Here is a 22,266-nt window from a genome sequence, read left to right as displayed (position 1 = left end):
AAAACATTATAATTAATGTGTGCCTTAGTGCCAGAAACGCTTCGTTTCGCAGGTACACAAGTAAATCGGTAGGCTTGGCAATCTAAGAAAAACTGCGAGTGCAGAAACATTAGGACGTATTTATATCCCGAAGATATACTGAATTTGGACGTCACCGAGTTAGTACTTGAACGCCACACCGGCACAAACGATGTCGTCACACCAGGAAACTTGCTGTATTATCTGGAGATTTGTGATGTGCTATAATTAATGTTAAGCCTTTTACTTTATTACAGTCACAGTTGGTGCGACTCGCCGTACCTACACATGCACCCAAATAATATAAATGAAAATCTAACTGACAATAATAAATTAAAATGAGCACCCCAACGTAGGTTGTAGCTCCTTATTTTGTAGTTATAGTCTTCAGATTAACGGAAACGTGGCGTAATTGGTCGAGTTTTTGTGCATTATCATATTTTAGCTGTCTTTACTACAGGATCGGTGCATTTGTTCCAGTATGCGGAAGGCACTGGAGCTGCTTTTACCCGGCTCAGATTTTTTTTTTCTTTGCTTATTTTAATCTCGATCTTCTGTTTATAAACATAGAAAGAACAAGTTGGCCGAAAAACCCGGATAACGGATTTCTGAAGGAGCCAAGGCGCATGGGTAGCGGTCTAGCATCCACTCGAGGGCGCTGTTTGTCCGTTTATCGCAGGGAGAAACGGTGGCAAGGTTACGCAACAACAGGAGGTAAAGGTTCAAACTTCAGGAAGACGAGCAACTATTGAAAGAGGAGGCAGTCATGAACTATCTCCCCTTGTTCGCGTTGGAAACATGGATTCTGCTCATCACATTTACCTGCTTATTTGTCATGTAAGAGTCAAATACGATGGTCAACTGAAAAGTTCTGGATTTTTTAAATTTCTTTTGTAAATTACAAGTAAACAGCCTCGTTTCACAAGTGCGTTGAATCACTGCAGGTATGGAAAGAGGACTTTTGGAATATTTGAGAAACTTGGAATCTCGGGGCCTAAACCGACGATGTACTTTGGATCAATTTGCAAATACAACAATGTATGTATACTAATTATTCCGTATTTATAACCTTATCAGTCATTTAAACATCAAGATTGTGACTAACAGTTATGTTCCAGTGGTAAAGCAGGGGGAGTAAATGCAGACTGGTGTTTGTTAACCAAGTATTCTCATTTACTAGGTTTACTACCTGGATGACCAAGAGTGTGCTCAGAAATATGGAAAAATATGGGGGTGAGTAAACGGGGCTGAACCCCAAACCCTCATATTTTATGAAATGTGTTTCCTGGCTAATCTAATCTCACGCCTGTGTGCAGCACCTATGAGCTGAGGAAGCCCATGCTGGTTGTGATGGACCCTGACCTGTTGAGGACCATCCTGGTGAAAGAGTGTTTCACACACTTCACCAACCGGCGGGTGCGGAGATCAACACGGAACACAACTGAAGCGCAGTGAAAACATTAAATAAAACACTATAAAGTGAAAGTTTCTATCAACACAAAGTGATCGGAGGGTTTCTTGGACCTCATGCCAGCTGGTTTTTGTTGTTTGTTTCAGAACTTCTATCTGAACGGAGATTTATACGATGCCGTTAACATCGCCGAGGACGATGACTGGAGGCGCATCCGGAACGTCCTCAGCCCTCTCTTCACCACCGGCCGTATAAAACAGGTACGGTTCCACCTCCACCCCGAGTCTTTGATCCACTTCTGATGTTTCTCATCGTGTTTGATTGGTTTCAGATCTTTAGTCTCATGAAGCGTCAAAGCAGCAAACTGACCAGTAGCTTGGAGCCCAAAGCTGAAAATGAAGAAGTCATCAGTATTAAAGAGTAAACGTGACAATACACCTTTACAAATAATAAAATACACCTTTTTTGTTCACACTTCCATTAAAAACAGTTTTGGGACATAAGATAAAACAGTTTCTATAAAGTATTACATGAATAGCATTGAGCCTGGCTAAGTCATAGACATTTGTACCTGTTAAATGGTTAAAATGACAAGTGTAAAGATCAGAGGAGTTAGCCCCGCCCACCGTGTGTCTGTTCCAGCTTTTTTGGTGCCTACAACATGAACGTAGCCACGGGCGTCTTGTTCGGCATGGAAATGGAGCCGAGCCTCCCCATTAAACACGCCTCAAAGCTGTTCAAATTCCCCATTCCGCTCTTCATGATCCAAGGTGCATCGCCACGTTTAGGAAGGATGCCTTTAGATGGAAACGCTTCCTGAGTGCAACTGTCTGTCTCTCCATCCTTTAGGGTGTTTTCCCATTCTGCTTCCTCTGCTGCAGCTGATGGGTTTCTCCCTTTTTCCTCGGGATTCCTTTGCCTTTGTTAAAAAGATTGTGGAGAAGATCAGAGCCGAGCGCGACGGCGGCTCACACCAGGTCTGCACAGGACGCACCAGGATGCTCACGACCTACACATCCACGGCAATTTCCACATTTCCGTCAATCACCAGGCTACACAAGCACGCTTAGATCAGAAGATGGATGATGATTATTTGAGGGTTTTTTTCTTTCAGGAATTCGATTTTCTCCAGCATATGATCAGCACTCAGAAGAACGACGGTATTTACGCAGTGACATCACAGTCACGGTGCACACGCTCGCGCTGAAAGTGCTTTTTCACGCTCATCCCGTCGAGGTCTGACGGATCACGAGATCGTGTCCCAGCTGACCGTGCTTTTGACGGGCGGTTACGAGACCAGCACCCTCGCCTTGACGCTCTCCATCTACAGCCTGGCCACAAACCCAGGCAGCATGAACCGCCTGCAGGAGGAGATCGACGCCACCTTCCCCGACGGGGTGAGAGAGTTCCTCTCACCTGAACTGTGCAGCAAATAGTGAAAATGTGACTTTTCCAGGCGCCGGTCACGTATGAGGCTCTGATGCAGATGGAGTACGTGGACTGTGTCATCAACGAGTGTCTGAGGTGATTCCGCCTTGAAAGCTCGACGCCAGCGTTTCACCCCAGTTAACGCCGGTGCTCGTGCCATCGCCAGGCTTTACCCCCCGGCTGCACGTCTGGAACGCACAGCCAAGGAGACGGTGGAGATCAGCGGAATCACCATCCCTAGGAACATGACCGTCATGGTTCCGATCTTCGCTCTGCACCGCGACCCCGAACACTGGCCCGAACCAGAGGAGTTTAAACCCGACAGGTACGACGCGCTCCAACGTCGGAACGGCGTGAAAGTTTAAAGAACGTGGTTCTTGCTCACGGTTTGATGAGTCAGCAGATTCAGCAAGCAGAACAAGGGGAGGATCAACCCCTACACGTACTTGCCATTCGGGATCGGCCCGCGCAACTGTCTGGGGATGCGTCTCGCTCTGGTGATAGTCAAACTGGCCTTGGTGGAAACGTTGCAGAAATACAGTTTCTCAGTCTGCAAAGAGACAGAGGTGGGAATATTGAAACGACAGACCGATGAGGTCTGGGTGTTACTTCTACGACAATATTCAGTCACAATTACCTTCTGATTTGTTTCCAATTGTCTGCAGATCCCTTTTAAGATGGATCCTAACACCTTTGTGGGGCCTATAAATCCAATCAAACTCAGGGTGGTGAGACGCTGAGCGCAGCTGTGGAGTGTCAGAAAATATTCAACACGTCTAAAACACATTTTTAATTGAGGTAGATTAATGGAATATTCTTAGTTTTTGTTCAGAATCTCGCTCACTCACTTTGCTGTGAGTCAGATATGGGAAGGTTTACCATGAAACACCTTTAAGATGTTTTTACAGCTCCAGGTAACATGAAGATCTCTGTTCAGACATTTACAAGATACATTTATTTGTGCCACGGTTAGAAATGTGTCAACAATTAGTTTCTATGGTCTCGATGCCATGTTGCTGAATAAAGATGGTGGTTTAAACATTTGTAATAATGTCTTCAATCTCAATAAAAAGTCCAAATAAAGACGTGAGCCGCCGTGAGGAGGCGTCAAAGATAGAAGGAACATCGAAAATCTCTTTCCCAGTTCTTGTCTTTTTGCTCCTTCCTCTCCTCCTGTCTCCTCTTGGCTTTTCCTCCTCTCTCATCTTTCTCGTTGGATGGTGGCTTCACCGCATCTCGATCCCGGGCTCCAAAGTGAGTCACTTTGGCTTTTGCCCCCCCTCCAAATCCCAGCCCTTTCTGGTCCCTCTTTAAAACAGTGGACACTGGCTGATGCCGCCCACCACCCTCTGGTCCCAGTCCTGTTCCTGGTTTCCAGCCTGAACGAACCATCATCTTGTAGCTGTTGCTGGATGGTGGGAGACAATAATATGGGGTGGGTGGGGGGCGCCGCAGGCTGAACTGATGCAGGGTTGTTGATAGATGTTCTGACAGGCTGCTGCTGCTGTACTCAGTTTGGCACACGTCACACCACTGAGGCTGAGGAACACTGAGGGAACAAAGAGCACAAAAAGATGACGAGGCAGACTTTACATAAAGTCTGTTTTTAACACAGATGGAAACTGACATCATACTTCCAAATATAAGTGGCCAATAAATGTTATTTAATTATCTTTTAAGTCCAAAGTTTATATTAACATTAGGAAGTCGGACTAAATGGACACAGAAAGTGGGTTTTAACTCAAACACAGTATCAGACATGTGAGTGCAAACCTGCTATCAGACTGAGTGTTTGTTGTTGTTTGTTGGTCTCTGCCAAAGTTGTCCAACTCCTCCAAAACTGCCCGCTGACCCGCTGGTGGTGTAAATTAATAATACAAATGTGTATTAGTGAGTAAAACTCACCACAAACGCAAGCACTGATTATAAATGTGTAGAACCGAGCTGAAGCTCAGAAGACGCTGCGGTTTTACCTTCCAGGGCCAGGTCTTTAGCGTCCCTGCCCTGGGTATCAACCACCCCGACCCAGGCGGCTCCATTCTCTAACAGCAGTTTAACAGCATCTGTCTGTCCAGACCAGCTTGCGCACATCATCGCTGTCCAGAAGAAAGCGTCCTGTAAGCCAAAGTTACTATTAGTTCGTAATATATAATATTTAAAACAACAGAAAAGAATGGACCGAACCTGGAAGTTGATGTCGACCCCCTTTGACAGCAGGTCTTTGAGGCCAGAGATGTTCCCTTCATGAGCACAGTGCAGGAACCTGAGCCCCATCAGCTCCCTGGATCGTTCTGTGTGACCCGGCTCTCCGGTTTGGTGGCCTCCCCCGTCCCCAGTACCTCGTTGCACTGGAACATCTGAGTGAACTCTGACCCTCCTTCTTGATCTTCTTCGGGATTCTGGCTTACGATGTTTATTTTTGTCCTGTCTGCCATCATCTTTCATTAAGTTTTCGTAGAAATTTCTGACTTCTTCTCCACTAAGTGCACTGGTGGTTAAAATGGATCTGGAACTTTTAATTGTTTCGATACTAAAACGCTCCTGTTCTGTAGCAGGATTGAAGCCGAAAGTAGCCATTATAAGCAAACAAGTTATAGCATCATGGGCCTTTAACTGAGATCCTAGAAGATATTGTCATAATAGCGCTTGTGAAAAGCATTTTCAGCTTGAAAAATTAAATTTTGCGCTTCATTATTGACGCAAAATTACTGTTTTTAGCAATTCCAAGTCAAAATTCGTTAGCTCCTTTTGATACCTGACGAAAACAGGAAGTCAGGGAATTCATTCTCTTCTTCGGCGTTTATTTGCGGGTTATAACTCAGTTTACTGGCTCAGTACTGCCATCAAGTGGAGAAGTTGACGTATTACCTTTTTTTTTCTTTTCTTTTTTTCGAATAACTAAATATGTAGTGCGTCTATCCGTAGTTTTATTTTAGTTTTTAGTTTTAGGACAAGGAGACACATTAAACCAAAATTACTTCAATCAATATTGTTTTTTTAATTAAATCAGGAGCTTGATATTTACAAGTAGACATTATACTTTCAAGTGTGAGAAATACTTGTTTTTATGGCACAAACCAAAAAAATCCTTCAATACAGAAAAGAAGTAGCCAAGTGAACACTGATAATACAGACGGTGAAGAAACCACACATTCCAAAGTCTTCAGTGGTAACAGGAAAACAGTTCTTAAAAAACAAAATATACTCAAACTCTGCTGAACTGCATTAACGCACTGTAAATACAGTACGACCGAAACAGGTTGAGTTGTTCAGATGACACATTTAGCTACATGAAGGTATTTTACTGTACTCGTGATCGAGCTACTTCTTTACGGGTTCCATGATGTTAGTCATGAGCTGTTGTGGTGATTTCTTCACAGAATTTTTTTTCCCCATCTGAAATAACAGAATTTTCAGTATGTTTGATACATCACGTTCCAATTTCTTCAGCAGTTTTGGAGACATTCAGATTTTGAGGATTATTTCAATTCTGAAATAAATAATTTGCTACCTGACACCATCAGATATCGGATGAAATCTTATTTTATTAACTTATTTTAACTAATTTACCTATTCATTCAGGACAGGATGAATTGAAAAACATTTAAATACCTTCATGTTAGTTATTTGAAAATCCAGAGCAAATAACTTTTCAGTGCTGCCTTCACTGACCTCTAACCTCGTCCCTGTTGGTGCTACAGAAGAGATTGGATCAGAAACAAAATTATCAGGTAAACATTATCTTTGGTTCATTATGATACAGGTGGGGGAATATATTTCACCTCCTGTGAGTAAAAAAGTGAATTATGCCAAACTTATTGATCACATCTGTGCAAACTCGCTGATGCGCCACTAGAGGGTGCTATAAACGGAAGATTTAGATTTCTAAAAGGCTAAAATATAAAATAATTTCTATACATTAAGTTCACGTGTGCCACTCCTCAACCTTTTGAGGTGTTTCCTTCACTCATTGGGGATCTTCCTCCACCCTCCCCTCCGTCAGCACCGTGGTGAAGAGACAGATTCTTGTCTCGTTCTTTTAAACCATCTCTTTATTGCCGCCCGTCACCACTAAGAATTCTCTGCGGCCTCCAAGTGGAATTTACTGATGTGTCTGTTCCTGTCTCCGGTCTGTGTGAAGGTCTGACCACAATAGTGGCAGGAGTACGGCCGCTCGCCCGTGTGAATCCTCATGTGGACGTTGAGTTTGTCTTTGCTGATGAAGCGCTTTCTGCAGCAGGCGCACTCGAACGGCTTGTCGCCGGTGTGGTAGCGCTGGTGCATCTTCAGCTCCGTCATGCGCCCGTACGTGCGGCCGCACTCGGGGCACTCGTAGCTGGGCCGCACCTCCATGTGCTGCCTGCCGTGCAGCCGCAGCCCGCTGGAGGAGCGGAAGCTCTTGCTGCACTGGGAGCACTGGAAGGGCTTCTCCCCGCTGTGGACGTTGACGTGCAGCCTGAGGCTGGCGGCCGAGGGGAAGCCGTTGCCGCAGACGGAGCAGAGGTGAGGTCTCTCTCCGGTGTGGATGCTCAGGTGTTTCTCCAGCTTGTTTTTGTTCAGGAAGGTCTTGCCGCAGATGGGGCAGTTCAGCGGCTGCTCGCCCTCGTGCGAGCTCATGTGTTCCGTCAGCTCGACGAGCGCGGGGAAGGCGAGGTCGCACCTGGTGCACGAGTACGGCCTCTCCTTCTTCAGCTTCCTGTGCTTGAGGCAGTGCTGCTCCAGCTCGTCCTTCTCCTGGAAGGTCTCGATGCAGCAGCTGCACTGGTGAGGCCTCTCCTTGGTGTGGGTCCTCAGGTGGTACTTGAACGCCGTCACCTTCAGGAAGACGCCGTCGCAGTGCGGACACTTGGTTTCCCGCCTGCCGTGGACCGTCAGGTGCCTCTTGTAGTGCGACAGCTTGATGAAGCGTTTGTGGCACAGGGAGCAGTAATAGTGCTCGCTCTGGTGGAACTGCTGGTGCTTCTTCAGCGCGTACTCCACCTTGAACTTCTTCCCGCAGGCGTCGCAAGGGAAGGACTTCAGGTGAACCCCCATGTGAGCCTCCAGCTCTTCTGCGCCGGAGAAGGTTCGGTTACACTTGGGACAGGTCCCGTTGTTTTCCTTCACGTGCATCTGCAGGTGCTTGTTGAGGTCTTCCGGGAAGGCGAATCTCTTCTGACAGTCCGGACACGTGTAACACTCGCTGTCCGCCTCCTTCTGATGCGTCACGATGTGCCTCTTCAGGTGATACATACGGCCGAATATCTTCCCACAGTCCCCACAGGTGAGGCTCTTGGGGCTGCTGGACTGGATCTTCTGGTGCACTTTGAGGTGACTCGAGAGCGCCCCCTTTTCCTTGAACTGTTTGTCGCAGGCGAGGCACGTGAGGCCTTCCACCGCGTGAGATTTCTTGTGCGCTCTGAGCTCCAGCCAGGTGTTTAAACTCTTCCCGCATTTGGAGCAGACGTACTCGCCCACGTTGTGCTGGTTCCTCAGGTGTCGGGTCATGTGGTAGGACTGGCTGAAGGTGACGGCACACCTGGGGCAGCTGAACGGCTTCTCCTTGGTGTGCGTCCTCATGTGTCGGGCCAGTTTGTTCGGTCCCCTGAAGCGCCTCCCGACACAAATGGGACAGGAATGTTCTTTGGATTTCGTCTTGGAGGTGGCGTTTTCCTTCTGCCCGCCTCCGCCCTGAGCTTTCCCCTCCTCGCCGTCCCTGCGTTCAGTCTTGATGTTGACTTCAGCCCCTCCGTCCTGAGCCAGAGAAGCGCGTCTCTCCGCAGGATTATTATTGCAGTCGCTCCCTTTGATTTTGTCTCCGCTTCTCTCGGAACTCTGTCCGACTTTCACGTCTTCGCCGCCCGAGCACGCCAGACTGACGAAGGCCTCGTCGTTCGGGCGTTTTTCGCTGCAGGCGACGCACGACTGGACGTGCGGCTTGTGGGCTCTCTTGTGGGTCTGCAGCTCCGCGTAGCTGTCCAGGCTTTGGCCGCACGTGGAGCAGACGTGAGGGCCCGCGCCGTGCTGGTTCCTCATGTGTCGGGTCATGTGATAGGACTGGCTGAAGGTGACAGGACAGAGGGGGCAGCCGAACGGCTTCTCCTTGGTGTGCGTCCTCATGTGCCGGGCGAGTTTGTTGGCATCTCTGAAGCGGCGCGTGACACAGATTGGACAGCACGGTCCTTTCAGTTTAGCCGGACAGCTGGGAGCGTCTCCAGCACCACCATCGGCGCCATCGCTGCCGTCAACAGCGCTTTTAGAGGTCTCCACTTCGATCTTCAGCGACTGGACGCTCTGGTTTTTCCCGCCGCCTGCTGGAGCGTCGGACTCCTTCAGCTGATGCCTGTCACCATCCTGAGGATTCATCCCGCCACATTCATCTTTGCGTCTCTGTGGTCTTCTCAGGACTTTAGCCGAGAGGGCTCTGGTGTTGTTCTTAACTCTCTTCTCGCCGCGCCGCGGCCGCCCTCTTTTGGCTGTTTTTCCGAGAGGGGGCTCCGAGTCATCCCCGATTTCCACGCGCATTTCGTGAACGCAGTCGCTCGGAGCTGCTTCCACCTCTTTCCCGATGGCCAACGCCTTCTCCAGAGTCAGAGTCCCCCTCTCCTGCAGCAGCCTCGCTCTCAGTTGAGGACAGTTTGTTTTGTGTATCAGCTGATTGAGGATGAATTTATCTTGGAAGGGTCCATAGTCGCACGGCCTCAGCAGCACCTCCAAAGCGGACACAAACTGATCCACGGTCTCTCCGGGAGTCTGGACTCTCTGAAGGAACCTGCGGTGGTGCAGCTGCGAGGTGCAGCTGGAGCTGAAGTACAGAGTCAGTGCCGAGACGGCTTCTGCGTAGGTGGTGTTGTTCTGAACCAGCGTGGCGAAGACGCGCTGGCCCTCTGGGCCGAGACAGTCCTGCAGAAACGCGTTTTTGCTGGAGTCCGTGAGCTCGTTTTCACCCAGCGCTTCGATGTAGCGCTCAAAAGCTTTCAGCCACTTGTACCAATTCATGGCAGGCTCACCGGCGACAGACAGGAAAGGTGGAGGTGGAGACAGGATGATGAGGAGAGGCTCTGGGAATGGCCCCGTAGACGAGTCCCGTCGGCTAGCCGCTGCCTCCACGTCAGATTTGTCGGCCACATCATCCATAGTTCTTAAGGAGGCCGACCGGAAATCCTCCTTTATGGTTCAGGTTCCAGCTGGAACCCAAAAGTCAGTGTCAGAGAACTGCAACAGACACAAACACGGCACCATTTCAGTCTCAGTTCCTTGTTCTGCCCGGCTAAATGTCAGCGGGATATTTATAAAAACAATAAGATGCTTCACTCTAAAATAAACTGCGGTTAGACTGCTGTCGAATGTCTCCCTCTTCCGGTTAATTTAAAGATGACATCCGGTCAATTTATTATTTTGTATAAAACGCTGAAAAATGTTATTGATCCCCACTGTTTGATTGCAAACATACGACACATTTTCACACTAAATAAAAAGTCCAGCATTACCCTGCACTCCAGCAAATCAATATATAGATATATATATTTAAAAACTGCCACTCTGATCAGACTCCTGGTGTGATTTATTACCACAGATGACCTCATCTCTCATCACAAATTTCACATCTTCTGGGAAAAAAACCCAACAAAGCATATTTACTCACTCCAGGTCGCACCCAGCAGGACTAAATCCTTCATAAATCCTCCAGCTGTGCGTCTAGAAGTGATTTAATGTTGTGACAAACTAATTTCCACACGCTCTGGAGGAATGGGCGAGGTCCCCCATTGTACACAAATCTTACCGAAGCCCCTGGGGCAGATGCCGATCGCGCAGCATGATGACGCTCGACGCAGCAAACATCGGCGTTAATGCGCTGGACACGCAGCAGCACCGCAATAACACAGCGACACACGCACGCGTGAGGGCTTCCGCCCCGCACTGTTGACACCCTCACGAGCGAGAAGACGTGCGGAAAACTCACCAAAACCAACAAGTCCCGACGCGGGAGAGCTGCGGCCTGAACATGTCCGGCAAATACTGCAAGCGCCGACGAGTTTATCTCCGTGGCGTTCAACGTTTTCGCTGCCTCTGAGAAAAAAAAACGAAAGTCTAAAGTGGAAAAATACATCCGCCACACTGATGGGCTTTTCCGGGCTCCCAGGTGTTCCGCGGTCCTGTAGCGCCCTCTGTCGGCGAGGAGACGCACTGCATCGCATCGGCCAATTTGAGGACTCCTGAGGATATTTACGCTTTAAAGCAGAAAATACATTTTCTAAAGTCACGGGGCAGCATAATGGGAGTTGTCACTATTAAGCCAGCCTCCTCTGGATGATTTAATATGTGAAACAACACATTTTATTTCGTGATCTGATTAAATCAGGTCCAGAAATGTCTCATATCAGCTGTTTTAGCATAACAAAATCTCCTCTCTTCAATGTGCCAGATTTGTGCCCCGCTTGCACCTTTTTTAAAAAAGAAAACAACTTGAATATAATCCCATTGTGTGAGCACATTAAAAGCTGCACCATTGACTCCTCGTGTCTTTGATGACTCGCATTTAAAAAAATAAAATACTCGTCCACCTCAACATCTGGAGGATACAGCTGCACTTCAGTGACAACAGGGAGAGTACTTTCTTTCTCCAAAGGGTCACGACATCTAAATGACAAATACGATTTCTAAATATTTTATGGATTTTAATGCACATTTAAAAATTTTATGGACCTTCCCCTCAGTATCAGCAGTTTCCATTCCGGCCTCTGGTAAAAATCTGCAGGTACAAATGGAGGAAACATCTTCTATTTTAGACGACTCCATGCCTACACTCGGAGCGGAGCACTGAAATAACCAACATAATCACCAGACAGAAACAGATCATGATGATTCCCTCCATCCTCCTTTTTACCGCTAAACATTCTGGGGCAAAGGATTTCAGCAAGACAGTTCAGGGTCACTGAAGCGGTTAGAAAATGCTAAGGCGCATCTTTAATTTAGTTAATGTAATGTAGGGGATGATTCAGTGAGACGTGTTCACTGCCCCGGGACTAAAACACACCACGAGGACACGTGTTTAAACAATAACCGTTTATTCACACACTGGATGGGAGTGAAAACAAGTGTGACAGGGTGAGAGAGACTTCTGGCTGCCTGAGAGGGAGGGAGTGAAATCTTTAAATTGTACATGAGGGGAAAAAAATACAAAGTCCATGTGTGGCTGCAGAAGTGAAGCCCGGGTAGAGACGGAGGTGCTTTAGGATTCAGCCACACTCATTCAGAGCAGCATATTCTTACATGGCTGCTTCCTCATCTTACCTGTCGCTCCAGTGCTTTTCCCACCATGTGAATTAAACAAACTAAGTACAGTAAAAACCGCTCTCCTGTACAAAATCCTTCTTAAAAATATAAACACGCTGTGCACGCTTCGCGTTATCAGTAGACGACCCAGAGCAGATGTGTCGAGAGAGCGTGCTCGTGTGTCACGCTCTTTAGAAACAAACATCTGGAGCAGAGTCGGGATGGGATGTGTGGGTTCGGCTCAGTGCAAGCGTTATGGCTGTGGATGTGCAGGCGACAGGCAGGAGACAGTAAAAGAACATGGTTCACATACTTTGACCCAAATGCTTCCTATCGCTGTCAGACACCAGGCAAACCTCTCCCCGAGGATGCCTTCAGCTCTGGATCCCCCCCCCCACACACGCTCTCTCCATCCTCCGTCGGCCTCGGCCTCACGTGTCTGATCTCTTTGTGCGTCGCTGACGGTTGTGTTTGTGTTCACGGGGCAGCCAACAGAAGCAGCTCTCCTCTGTGCTGCCTCCCGATCGTTCCTTTCGACCTTGAAGGTTCCACTCCCGCCGGGAGTTCCTAAGTTGGCGTGTGAGTGAGAGCATGTGAGTGTGTTTGTGAGCTGAAGCGGGAGCAGAGAAAACAGAAGGGTTGTGCAGAGATTCCGCCGCTCGGAGGACGATATTTACACAAACCGGCTCGAGCTTTTGCTTCTCTCGTGAGAGAGTCTCTGGAACTAGCATGAACATCTGGTGGTGTTTGTACGTGTGTGTAAATAGGAATAGTAACCGTGACACTCAGTAAAAAAGTACACACACACACGCACGCGCACACTTTGACACAGTGAAGATCTTTGTGAATGAGGGGAGAAGGTGATCAATAAGTGCAGGTTCATTTCTTTGGGGCATGAAGGGCCGTCTTCATCCTCAGTCCTTCTCAACTCCTCGTCCTCGTCCCCTGAAAGCCACCGCACCCGTCTTCTTTAGTCCAAACACAAACCGTCCACCCTCCCTTGTTTCTTGCGTTGGCTAACTTGTGCGCATTTTGTCTCCAGTTACACGAAGGAGGAGAATCCCGTCACGGGGGTACGCGACCCGGGCGGGTTGGTGTTGGGATTGACGTGCGTGTGCGCCGGCTGTCCCGTGGGAGTGTAGGCGCCTCCCGTACTGTGCTGCGTGACCACGGTCTGGTAGTACGGCTCTGCCTCTGCGGTGGCGCACTCGTCATAGCCAAAAGGAGAACTGACGGCTTTAAGGCTTTTGGGCTGCCGCTTCCAGGAGTTGTAGTAGGTGGGGTCGCTCATGTAGTGGTTGACGAAGGAGTGTTTGGGCTGCTCGTCCTCGTAGTCGCTGTCTGTTAGCTGGACACAAACACGAAGCAGGTTAGAGAGACACGACTAACACCGCCGCAGGTCCCTCCAGAGAGTCCAGTCTTTACTGATAATGAGCTACCACGGATGTGGACAACATGTGTGGATGAAGGAGCTGGTTCGGGTTCAAAGCTACAGGTTCACGGCACAACGCCGTCTTTTCACGCAAACAGCCGACGTGAACTCCTGCGGTCGGGTGCGAGCGTCTGACGGCTGCTGATCAAAACTGTCTGCAGGGGGAGACGGTGGACGCTAAATGGACACGTCAGAGCGGACCTGCTCCAGACCCTCCCCGGAGGGATTTCAATCTAGTCCACAAAGAGGAGTTCTAACGCTGAGCCGACACAGACGCAGCTGGCGCTGAAGCAGAAGAGGAAGCACTAATTGTGCATGGCTGCAGGCTGGAGAGGTCTGGATGTTGGGGTTTACTTCAGCTTCTCTCTCCTGGGCTGAATTTATGATTTTTTTTCGAGACGCTCATTAGAGGACGAGACAGAAATCCTCAATTTGGTTCAGGCTCCAGGATTTGTTGAAAACATCTGACACACATGAAACATTATAACTTCAATCTGATCTACACGGCTCCACTCAGTTTTGTGTATAATCCACTTAAAGCATGATGGAGTTTTGAGACTTGAGAGAAATGTTAATTACTCCATGTAATAAACCGAGAAAGATGATTTCAATTATCGTCCTTTAAATTTCGAGCGCGTCCGCACAAATGAATCGTGCTGTCATTTACCAACAGATGGAAACATTAAGTCCTGAAGGTGTCGAAATGATCAAATATAAATGTGACACTTTTGTACTTATTGACGTTTCACTTTGCGGATCTGAATCCGCCCAGATGGTAGGAAAACAAAGACTTAAGGAACTAATTGATTGAACAAATACGCAGGCTGAGCCGTCAATAACGCCCACGTCTGTCAGCTGCCAGCAGCATTCTGGTGATGGTCTGTTCATCGGTGCGCAGCTTCAGTGTCTGCAGCTATAGAAGCCTGTCCTTCTGCGGTGAAACAGAGCCACACGCGGGTCCGTCACCAGGACCGGTTCTGAATCAGTGATCAAAGTCACGCCGCAGGCTTAATCACAGCCTCGGAGCTTTCCTAATTATACCACTTCAAACAGCCGTTTTGATGAGATTTCATTTAACTCTCGAGCACTGACGGGGACACTGGCTGTGATCAGTGTCAAATGGTGACAGACAGACAGACAGAGCGACAGACAGAGCGACAGACAGACAGATACCTCCGACTCAGAGACCTCGGTGTGTTTCTCTGTCAGCGTGGTGCTCTCGGTCAGCACAGCGCCGTTATAGTTGTTACAGATGTCCTCGTCAGAGTAGTGGAGCCCACCTGGGCTGGGCCTGGGAGGAGACCTGCACACACACATGCTCATGAGTTTAGATCCTGCGTGTGTGTGCGCGTGTGTGTGTGTAGGAGAGAGAGACGAGCAGACACCTGGTGCCGTTCTTTTTCAGGAAAGAGTTTTTGCTGTTGAGCGTTCGACTGTTGAGCTCCAGGGCCGTGAACCCTCCGTTGTCCAGCGTCACTGACTCGTCTGCTGTGGACATGTGTTTCCCTGGGAGGAAAAACACACACGTGGAAGGTTTTCTACACGTTCTCTGAGCCCCCCTGCTGTTTCCTGTTTCAGCTGTCAGTGTCTATCCTGCTGCCTCTCCTGCCTGAGAATATACCTGGCACCTCAATGACTCAGGAGAAATGAAAGCCATGAGAAATGAAGCACGACACAGCTTCATTTTCAGCTTCAATAACGACAGAACGACATCACAGAGATGGTTTCTGCAGAAACGATTTAAAGCTTTTATACGTGCGCGCTGATGCACATGTCAGTATCCAATGAGTCTGACCGATGAGACAACAGCAGAAGTACAGACCTGTGCCACAGGCTTTGAACCTGGTGTTTTGTCCGTGCAGCAGGAGGGTGAAGACCAGAATCAGGATGAGGATCAGACCCACCAGAGCCATGACCAGCAGGAACCACCACTCCTCATAGAAGGGACGTTCTGACAGAGCTGCAGGCACAAAGTTTCCACTCTAAATCTGAGACAATCACCCGTGCAACCTATTCAAACCCCTGCATTACATATTTATTCCATGTAGTGTGTAAACCATTTTACTGGCAAAACACATTCACATTATTTATTTATAGTACATAGTTGCTTAATAATTGAAAATGCCGTTATGGGGACTCTTTAATAATAGAACCTATTAGAGCAAATGTTAAGGGAAGTTACAACACGTCTACATATAGAAAGCACGCACGCGCGTGTGTTTGCATGTGTTATTATTTGAATGTCTTGGTTGAATTCTTGCCATCAAGTTAATCTGAATGACGTCATTGTTTTGTGATGTTACACATTAACAAGATGATGTCGACATTTAGATGTGAATTAATTGATGCCTTTTTCTGTGTGGACAGGAAGATCGTTGTACTTTCACCACACTTCCTATAGGAGGCAGCAATGCAGCACCATATTTTCAGAACAATTTCAAGGTGACGAGAAAAGCTTTATCTATAGGCCTGATCTGCATCCGTGTGTAGTCTCGTAGCCACGTGTGATTACCAGCAAGAGCAGCCGTGGGTGCACTTGGCTGTCCGTAACCATAGCGATTAATGGCAATGACTCTGAACTCGTAGCTGATCCCTGACCTCAGGCGCTCCAGTGGTACCGTAACAGATCTGCTGCTAGAAGGGATCAGCCTGATAAAAGAATCCCACACTCCTTCGTCTGAAGACGGAGGGAGGGAGAGAGAGAAAGCAAGAGGGAGAGAGAAAGAGAGAGAGGACTGTGATGTGATGGAGAAGGCTGACAAAGATAGGAAATAGCTCTCATTAAATAATACCTGTTTTTAATTGTCAGGATATGATCAATGGAGAAGTAAAAAGCTACAAAACACATTTAAAAGAATACTACCACTGTCGTGAGGAAGATTATTGATTTTATTAGTGAAATGAGTGCTAATATTATTATCCGTCAGGGAATAGAGTCTATCTTGGGTGTCTTAAGTCTTATTAAACATCTTCATTAGGAACTTGCTGCTGACTTGATTTGCTCAGCAGGTCTTAATGAATCTGCTTAAAGCTGCACACTGATGTTTAATCTGACATCCGCCTTAAGGAAGGAAAAGAGCTGTGAGAGCTGACCTGAGGGTCGTGACTCGACCACGTAACCGGTGACGGGCGCTGAGCCCGTATCTCCCTCTGACCAGTGCAGAGTGAGGGCACTGGATGTCTTGGTGATGGACATTTCCACAGGTGACCCTGGGGCACCTGCGGTGTCAGAAACATATTTGCTTCAGAAATTGGACCCTATAATGTGTTAAAATGTGCTCTCATTAAGACACACAGGTGTTTACCTTGTACGGGCTGAGCAGTGAGGTTTGCTCGTATGGGGGGTCCGTAGCTGACTGTGAGAGCCTGGACGCTGAACGTGTACGTGGCTCCTGTGATTAGGTCTCGAGCCTTCAGCCATCGTTGCCAGCTGCCTCTCACATCCACTGTCACCATTTTACTCACTCCTGCTCACATTAGAGATTATTCAAAACCATCTCAGGCCTCTCTATAGCAGGTCATAGGAGTTGTGTATCTGTTCAAATACCTTGTACAGGAGCAGTGGGCTGGTAGGTCACCCTGTAGCCCTCCACCTGTCCATTAGGGGTGACTGGAGCGCCCCAGGACACATTTACACTTGTTCCTGTTAACTCAGAGAAGTCCAGGTAACTGGGCTGGCTGGGAGCTGGAAGACACAGCGAGCATCGAATAAGATGGACGTCAGGCTTAAAAACAAAAGGGAATAGTATCATCCGATATTCCTCACCAGACGGAAGTGTGCGGCCCCCGCGGGGGTCACTGGGCGGGCCGTCTCCAGCTGTGTTAAAGGCTGTCAGCGTGACCAGGTAAGGTGTGTAGCTTGTCAGGTTGGTGAGATGCACATGCGTGTGTGGGACAAAAATCACTTTGACCTTCTCAGTCTGGTTCTGCTTGTCCCTCTCCCAGTAGTGGATCTGTGAAACCAGCGGGAACACTGACATGAGGCTCGTTGGTCTAGGAGTATGATTCTCGCTTTGGTTGCAAGAGGTGCCGAGTTCAAATCCCGGATGAGCCCTCAAAGCTTTTGGGAGGTCCTGAAGGTAAACTAACGGCTCAAATACCACAGCAGAAACAAACAGTGACATCTAAATAGCAGAACTTCAAGGAGCCTTGAACTTTAAGACGTCTTTCACGGCTGTCCAGATCAATCAACAGATCAAACGGTACTCTGATCAATTACAAACTGTTTTGCAACCATGAAAAAGTATTCTTTTGGAAATGAGACACATTTCGACACGATTTGTGCCTCACTGCACCGCGGTCAAAAAAATTCAACATAATCGGCTGCACAAACTTTGAAAATGGGATCAGCCATATAGTATAATAAACGTCTTAATACCAGAAAAAAAAAACTATAAATATATATCCAATCAAGAAGTGGCTCCCAGTCTGACTTTTTTTAATTAAAACCTCTATCCTCCTGATCTTAGGAGCACTTGACAAATTATTTCCACTGAAATATGAGTGAAACCTGCAGCTTTGTACTTTAAATCTGCCCCGTTTGATTGGATGTGTATAACATCAGTGACAATCAGCCATAAAGACATCACCAGTGGAGTGGAATGTGCTTCCAGCAGCCGCAAGCAGCAGAAATATGGCTCTGTGAAGCCTGGGCAGCTGAGGGTGAACCCTGAGAAACAGCTCCTGCTCCAGCAGCAGTCCTGACTGCTTCTATTGGCTCAGGTGGGAAGCACCTGCCGGAGAGCAGCTTCAGAGCTTAACATACATACATACATGATGAGTTGTTCAAAGCCATTTTAAGATTCCAAAATACCCAAGCAAACCTGACCTCTGTTTATCACTTGCTAGCATGAGGTCTCTAAAACATTTCAGTACATGTCAAATGTCAAACTTTACCTTGAGTATTAGCTTCTGTCTGTGCTACAGGAATGTTAGCAGAAGCCTGACCCTCCCAACATTCTTCCCCCCTCCTCCTAGTCTCATTAACCCCCTCTGCCTCATACTTCCACCACTTTGTCAGTCAGCTGAAATGTATCCTCCATCGTCTTCTCTAATCAGGATTCTACAGGGATCACTTGCTCATCTTATTTCTTCACTCTGCAAATATTACCTTCCCTTCTTTCTTCTCCATTCCCCCACTGCGCCAGCAGAAATCAATGTGTCTAAAGTGGGACAGATAACCTTGTGTTTGAAGTATTAAGAGAGGGGGGGTTAGGACAGGGGAGTTCTGGCGGAGAGAGAAGCTGAAAAGTGATACTGAGACCAATAAATGATATTCAGATTCTTGCTCTAACTTCATTTTCCCGTTGTCTTTTTACCAGAGAATACCTGAAGGTTGTAGCAGAATAAAATGTCTCCAGAACAGGATATTCAAACACAGCTGTCTGGTTTTCTATCACATGATGTAATAATGTAAAGTTTAGTGTCTGTGTATGTCTGTCAGAAGGCATTTTTAGTATGTACACATTTTGGAGTGTGACTATTTTTCTGCGTCACCTTGTATCCTTGGATGAGTCCATTCTGGGTCTCCAGCGGGGGTGTGTTCCAGGTTACCTCCAGGCTGGAGGGTGATGCAGCTGACACTCTGATAGACTGAGGGGCCACTGATGGGGCTGCAAAGGGAGAGCTGTTTTGTTAAACCGTGCACGTGTTGCTGGGTTTAGCACAGGAAGCAGAGACGATATGTTCTACCTTTGTAATTAGACCGAGCCTAAGGCAGTATCGTGTTACCACACATACGCATGAATACTCAGCATGCACTTGAGGCTAGAAGAAAGGCCATATCACCCTGTTTCATCATCCCATCCAGTCTCCCACTTATGCGAACCTTGCTTATCCTCATTCCTCTGTGTGTGATATATATGGCCAACACACATACACACACAGGCACTCACACGGAAATACCGAAACTGCAGAAGGAATTTCGATCGCTCTGCTCCCTCAACACCAAGTTAAAATCATCGCACATATGCAAGCCTGTTCATGCATAAATTCATAATATTTTATGGTTTGGGAGTGAACGTGAACAACAGACTTATTCGCCCTCCTGATTAAATGGGTCACCTTGCGTGGTTCTTGCTGTTGAGTACCGAGATTTAGGTTTCTTTAACTGTCACTCAAAGGCCAGTGGGAGCCAGACGAGAGGCATGAACATGACTAATCAAGAAAGTAAAGCAAAAAGGAATGAGAACTGAAAAAACACCCTGGCTCAAGGTCTCCTTTGCTGATTTTCTTTTGTCACTCTCAAGTATATCACACCGACTTCAATAAAGATAATGTTCTTTACCTAACATTACAACCTGACAGCGGCGTATTTAAACAATTTCTTCCCCAGTCCAAGTGGCAAAACTTTTGAGACCTTTTTCTCAGGGCCTAAAAAGATCCCTTTAAAACATAACTGCTACAGAGCTGAATAAATTATGCAAATGAGCGTACAATTTATGCACACACAATGGAGGCTTCTCATTACTGTGCTTATACAGAGGAGGAGAACAGGCGGGATACAACAGTAATCAACAATTAGGCTGTTTTTCAGGTGTTACAACCATGAAGAAAAACATTTATTAGAATGTAAAATCCTCCCAGCATTTCCACCTACCAGCCTCTCCAACGAAAACCTCCGCTAGGGTAGAGGGGGGGCTCTCCCCAATGATGTTGTAGCTTGTCATGACAATCTGGTAGTGCCTGAACTTCTTAAGCTCTACAACAAAACACAGATTGGTCATCGGCTGTGCGGAATAAGGGGCGCCACTGTCTGAATTTACTCACGTGTCAGCTCAAACTCTGTCACTGAGGCACTGCTTACTGTCTTGAAGTTGCTTTTAGCTTGGGGAGAACAAGAACAAATGAGAATGAATGAAAATAGTTATGCTACCTGATCCATTTATTAACATTATATTAAAACTTCTAAGGAGAAAATGATGTTTTTACAGCTTTAACTCTGACACCATCATTGTGACTCACTTGTAATGAGGACACTTGTGCTGTGGTTGTTGGCTGCCTGGACTTCTGCTTCTGTGGAAGTATTTACTGGGAGCTCTCTATAATACAGCCGGTATCCAGTCAACACCCCATTAATGCTGCTCTCATTGGGACGCTGAAAATATCCGCAAGTGAAGATGCATTAGCGCTCCGAATCCTGCAATCATTCTGATTTTCTCTTCGTAGTGAGGTGACCGATAGGACCCAGACAGACGAACCTAGCCCTCTTTAATCAGCAGCATCGACTTTAAAGACCTGCTGAATTGGTCTGGACATAACCTCCACACACAAGTGATGCTTCAGATGCTTTGACACTCTCCTGCAGGATGATGAAATTGCTGGTGACTTCAGTTTTCATCGCCTTTCTGTGCTTTGCCACGAGGCTCAAGGAGACACTTACAGGCAGAAGGAGCCTGGCTGTATTTACCACCTTTTCACATATGGCGGCTGCTGTAAACAGCTGCTCTTTCTCTCTTTTTTCCTTCATTGTGGTACATTCCTGCTGTTTGCTTCTCTTGCCCTGTAAAATGCCCCCTGCTGGCATAAGCTCATCAAGAGGATCATTTCTCCCCCGCATCGATGACTGTGTGCTGCTGTTTGTCTGACACTCCCTCTGACCATTCCTCCATGCTAAGCTGACCTTTCCTGGTCCAGGAAATAATGATAATTCCATTCAAAGCCATAAAAGAAGCATAAACTCAAATACAAAGACAACAGCTTATTAAACTGCACACATTTGCGGTGTGTGTCTAAGTATTAGACATTAGAAATGTACAGATACCTTCCACTGCACCATGACGGAGGTAGTGGTGATTGGTTTTACTAACAGGATGACTGGAGGCTCATCAGGTACTGGACAAGACAAAAACAGAAAACAGTGGACAGTCAGGACTCACCCGCTCCTCACACATTTTAGGATTTAATGTGGTTTAATTGGACCTTTAATATTTATCTTTATTACATCAAACAAGTGAACGGTGGATCACATGTCTGCATCATTTTCTCACCATCTTGCAGAGTGGTCACAGACTGCGTCTCTACGCTGAAGACACTGTCTCCTATGTCGTTGGTGGCCAGCATTCGAAACTTGTATGAAGTAAAAGGCTTCAGGCTGCAGGCAGAAGACAGACACTTAAACACGTACACAGACAGACCTGCATTTCTCCTCTCTATAGTATGAAGGTGTTGCTAATCATGTAACAACCACGTTCATCAGTCATTTGGAAAATCCGTCCTCCGGAGCCACTTACAATCAGCACAGTGAGCATGGACTCATTGTCAAGGACTAACAGAACAAATTCATTCAGCTGCTCCTGCAAACTGTGGGAAGATGGTTCAAAGTTAGGAGGGACTGTTAGTTCCTTTTTTCACCAACTTATCACCAATAATAGTTAAAAACAGCAATTACAGTCATTTCACTACTAATCACATTTAATGGAAATGTCTTTTGACTATAATTTATTTTGCAGACTACAGAAGAGTTACAAATTTACCAGACGACTGGGAAACTACTCCAGACTCATCTTTTATAATAATTAGATGGGCCCAATGAGGGACAAGAAAAAGCCCTGTAGGGTTGGGGGTACCATGGGACTAGGACTTCAAAGGTACCAAGCTCAGAGGATGGGGTATCACAGCACTGGGAGGATGTTGAAGACAGTCAAAGTGTGTTTATATAGCATGCATGTGTCGTGCACTTGTGCATCAGCCTGGGGAGTGTTTTGGTTCCAAAGTTGTCATG

The 22,266-nt window shown here is 47.1% G+C and overlaps 4 protein-coding genes across 14 annotated transcripts in view; 1 reads left to right on the top strand and 3 right to left on the bottom strand.

Moving 5' to 3' along the window:
• The first annotated feature begins 593 nt into the window (after positions 1 to 593).
• Positions 594 to 3,896, top strand: LOC130526852 (cytochrome P450 3A56-like). 2 transcript variants are annotated; one of them, XM_057034832.1, is made up of 14 exons: positions 594 to 855; positions 963 to 1,056; positions 1,199 to 1,251; positions 1,335 to 1,434; positions 1,576 to 1,689; positions 1,761 to 1,849; positions 2,072 to 2,199; positions 2,279 to 2,406; positions 2,544 to 2,589; positions 2,666 to 2,826; positions 2,886 to 2,953; positions 3,024 to 3,182; positions 3,261 to 3,423; positions 3,523 to 3,896. In XM_057034832.1, exons 1-14 carry the CDS (start codon positions 785 to 787, stop codon positions 3,595 to 3,597), a joined length of 1,449 nt encoding a protein of 482 aa, XP_056890812.1. In that variant the 5' UTR covers positions 594 to 784; the 3' UTR covers positions 3,598 to 3,896. The 2 variants fall into 2 exon arrangements, with proteins under 2 accessions (XP_056890812.1, XP_056890811.1); XM_057034831.1 differs by having other exon boundaries at positions 2,279 to 2,451.
• On the bottom strand, positions 3,633 to 5,643 carry gpank1 (G patch domain and ankyrin repeats 1). Its single transcript, XM_057034879.1, has 4 exons — positions 5,042 to 5,643; positions 4,831 to 4,972; positions 4,631 to 4,712; positions 3,633 to 4,406 (listed from the first exon to the last, which is right to left on the bottom strand). The coding sequence occupies exons 1-4, from the start codon at positions 5,432 to 5,434 to the stop codon at positions 3,965 to 3,967; spliced, it is 1,059 nt and encodes a 352-aa protein (XP_056890859.1). The 5' UTR covers positions 5,435 to 5,643; the 3' UTR covers positions 3,633 to 3,964.
• Positions 5,644 to 5,831: 188 nt separating this feature from the next.
• Positions 5,832 to 11,244, bottom strand: LOC130526806 (zinc finger protein 585A-like). 10 transcript variants are annotated; one of them, XR_008950861.1, is made up of 4 exons: positions 10,800 to 11,242; positions 6,804 to 10,051; positions 6,470 to 6,552; positions 5,832 to 6,253 (listed from the first exon to the last, which is right to left on the bottom strand). XR_008950861.1 is itself a non-coding variant. In XM_057034747.1 (2 exons), exon 2 carries the CDS (start codon positions 9,971 to 9,973, stop codon positions 6,929 to 6,931), a length of 3,045 nt encoding a protein of 1,014 aa, XP_056890727.1. In that variant the 5' UTR covers positions 9,974 to 10,023; positions 10,800 to 11,244; the 3' UTR covers positions 5,832 to 6,928. The 10 variants fall into 10 exon arrangements, 7 of the variants coding, with proteins under 7 accessions (XP_056890727.1, XP_056890729.1, XP_056890724.1 ...); XR_008950859.1 differs by having other exon boundaries at positions 6,470 to 10,051; XR_008950860.1 differs by having other exon boundaries at positions 5,832 to 6,552.
• Positions 11,245 to 11,887: 643 nt separating this feature from the next.
• LOC130527577 (protein sidekick-1-like) overlaps positions 11,888 to 22,266 on the bottom strand; it is a 122,407-nt gene continuing 112,028 nt past the window's right edge. Inside the window, 15 exon segments of the mRNA XM_057036199.1 lie at positions 11,888 to 13,460; positions 14,718 to 14,847; positions 14,930 to 15,050; positions 15,367 to 15,504; positions 16,057 to 16,221; positions 16,638 to 16,763; positions 16,850 to 17,011; positions 17,092 to 17,229; positions 17,311 to 17,497; positions 19,041 to 19,156; positions 20,143 to 20,244; positions 20,313 to 20,369; positions 20,508 to 20,640; positions 21,307 to 21,377; positions 21,533 to 21,636. Of these exon segments, the coding sequence (XP_056892179.1) occupies positions 13,155 to 13,460; positions 14,718 to 14,847; positions 14,930 to 15,050; positions 15,367 to 15,504; positions 16,057 to 16,221; positions 16,638 to 16,763; positions 16,850 to 17,011; positions 17,092 to 17,229; positions 17,311 to 17,497; positions 19,041 to 19,156; positions 20,143 to 20,244; positions 20,313 to 20,369; positions 20,508 to 20,640; positions 21,307 to 21,377; positions 21,533 to 21,636 (2,056 nt within the window). The 3' untranslated portion in view covers positions 11,888 to 13,154.

The sequence above is a fragment of the Takifugu flavidus genome, chromosome 6 (assembly GCF_003711565.1).
Source record: "Takifugu flavidus isolate HTHZ2018 chromosome 6, ASM371156v2, whole genome shotgun sequence".
In the NCBI taxonomy this organism is placed as follows: Eukaryota; Metazoa; Chordata; class Actinopteri; order Tetraodontiformes; family Tetraodontidae; genus Takifugu; species Takifugu flavidus.
Note: the sequence above shows the minus strand (reverse complement) of the source record. Positions and strands in the feature narration are given on the sequence as shown.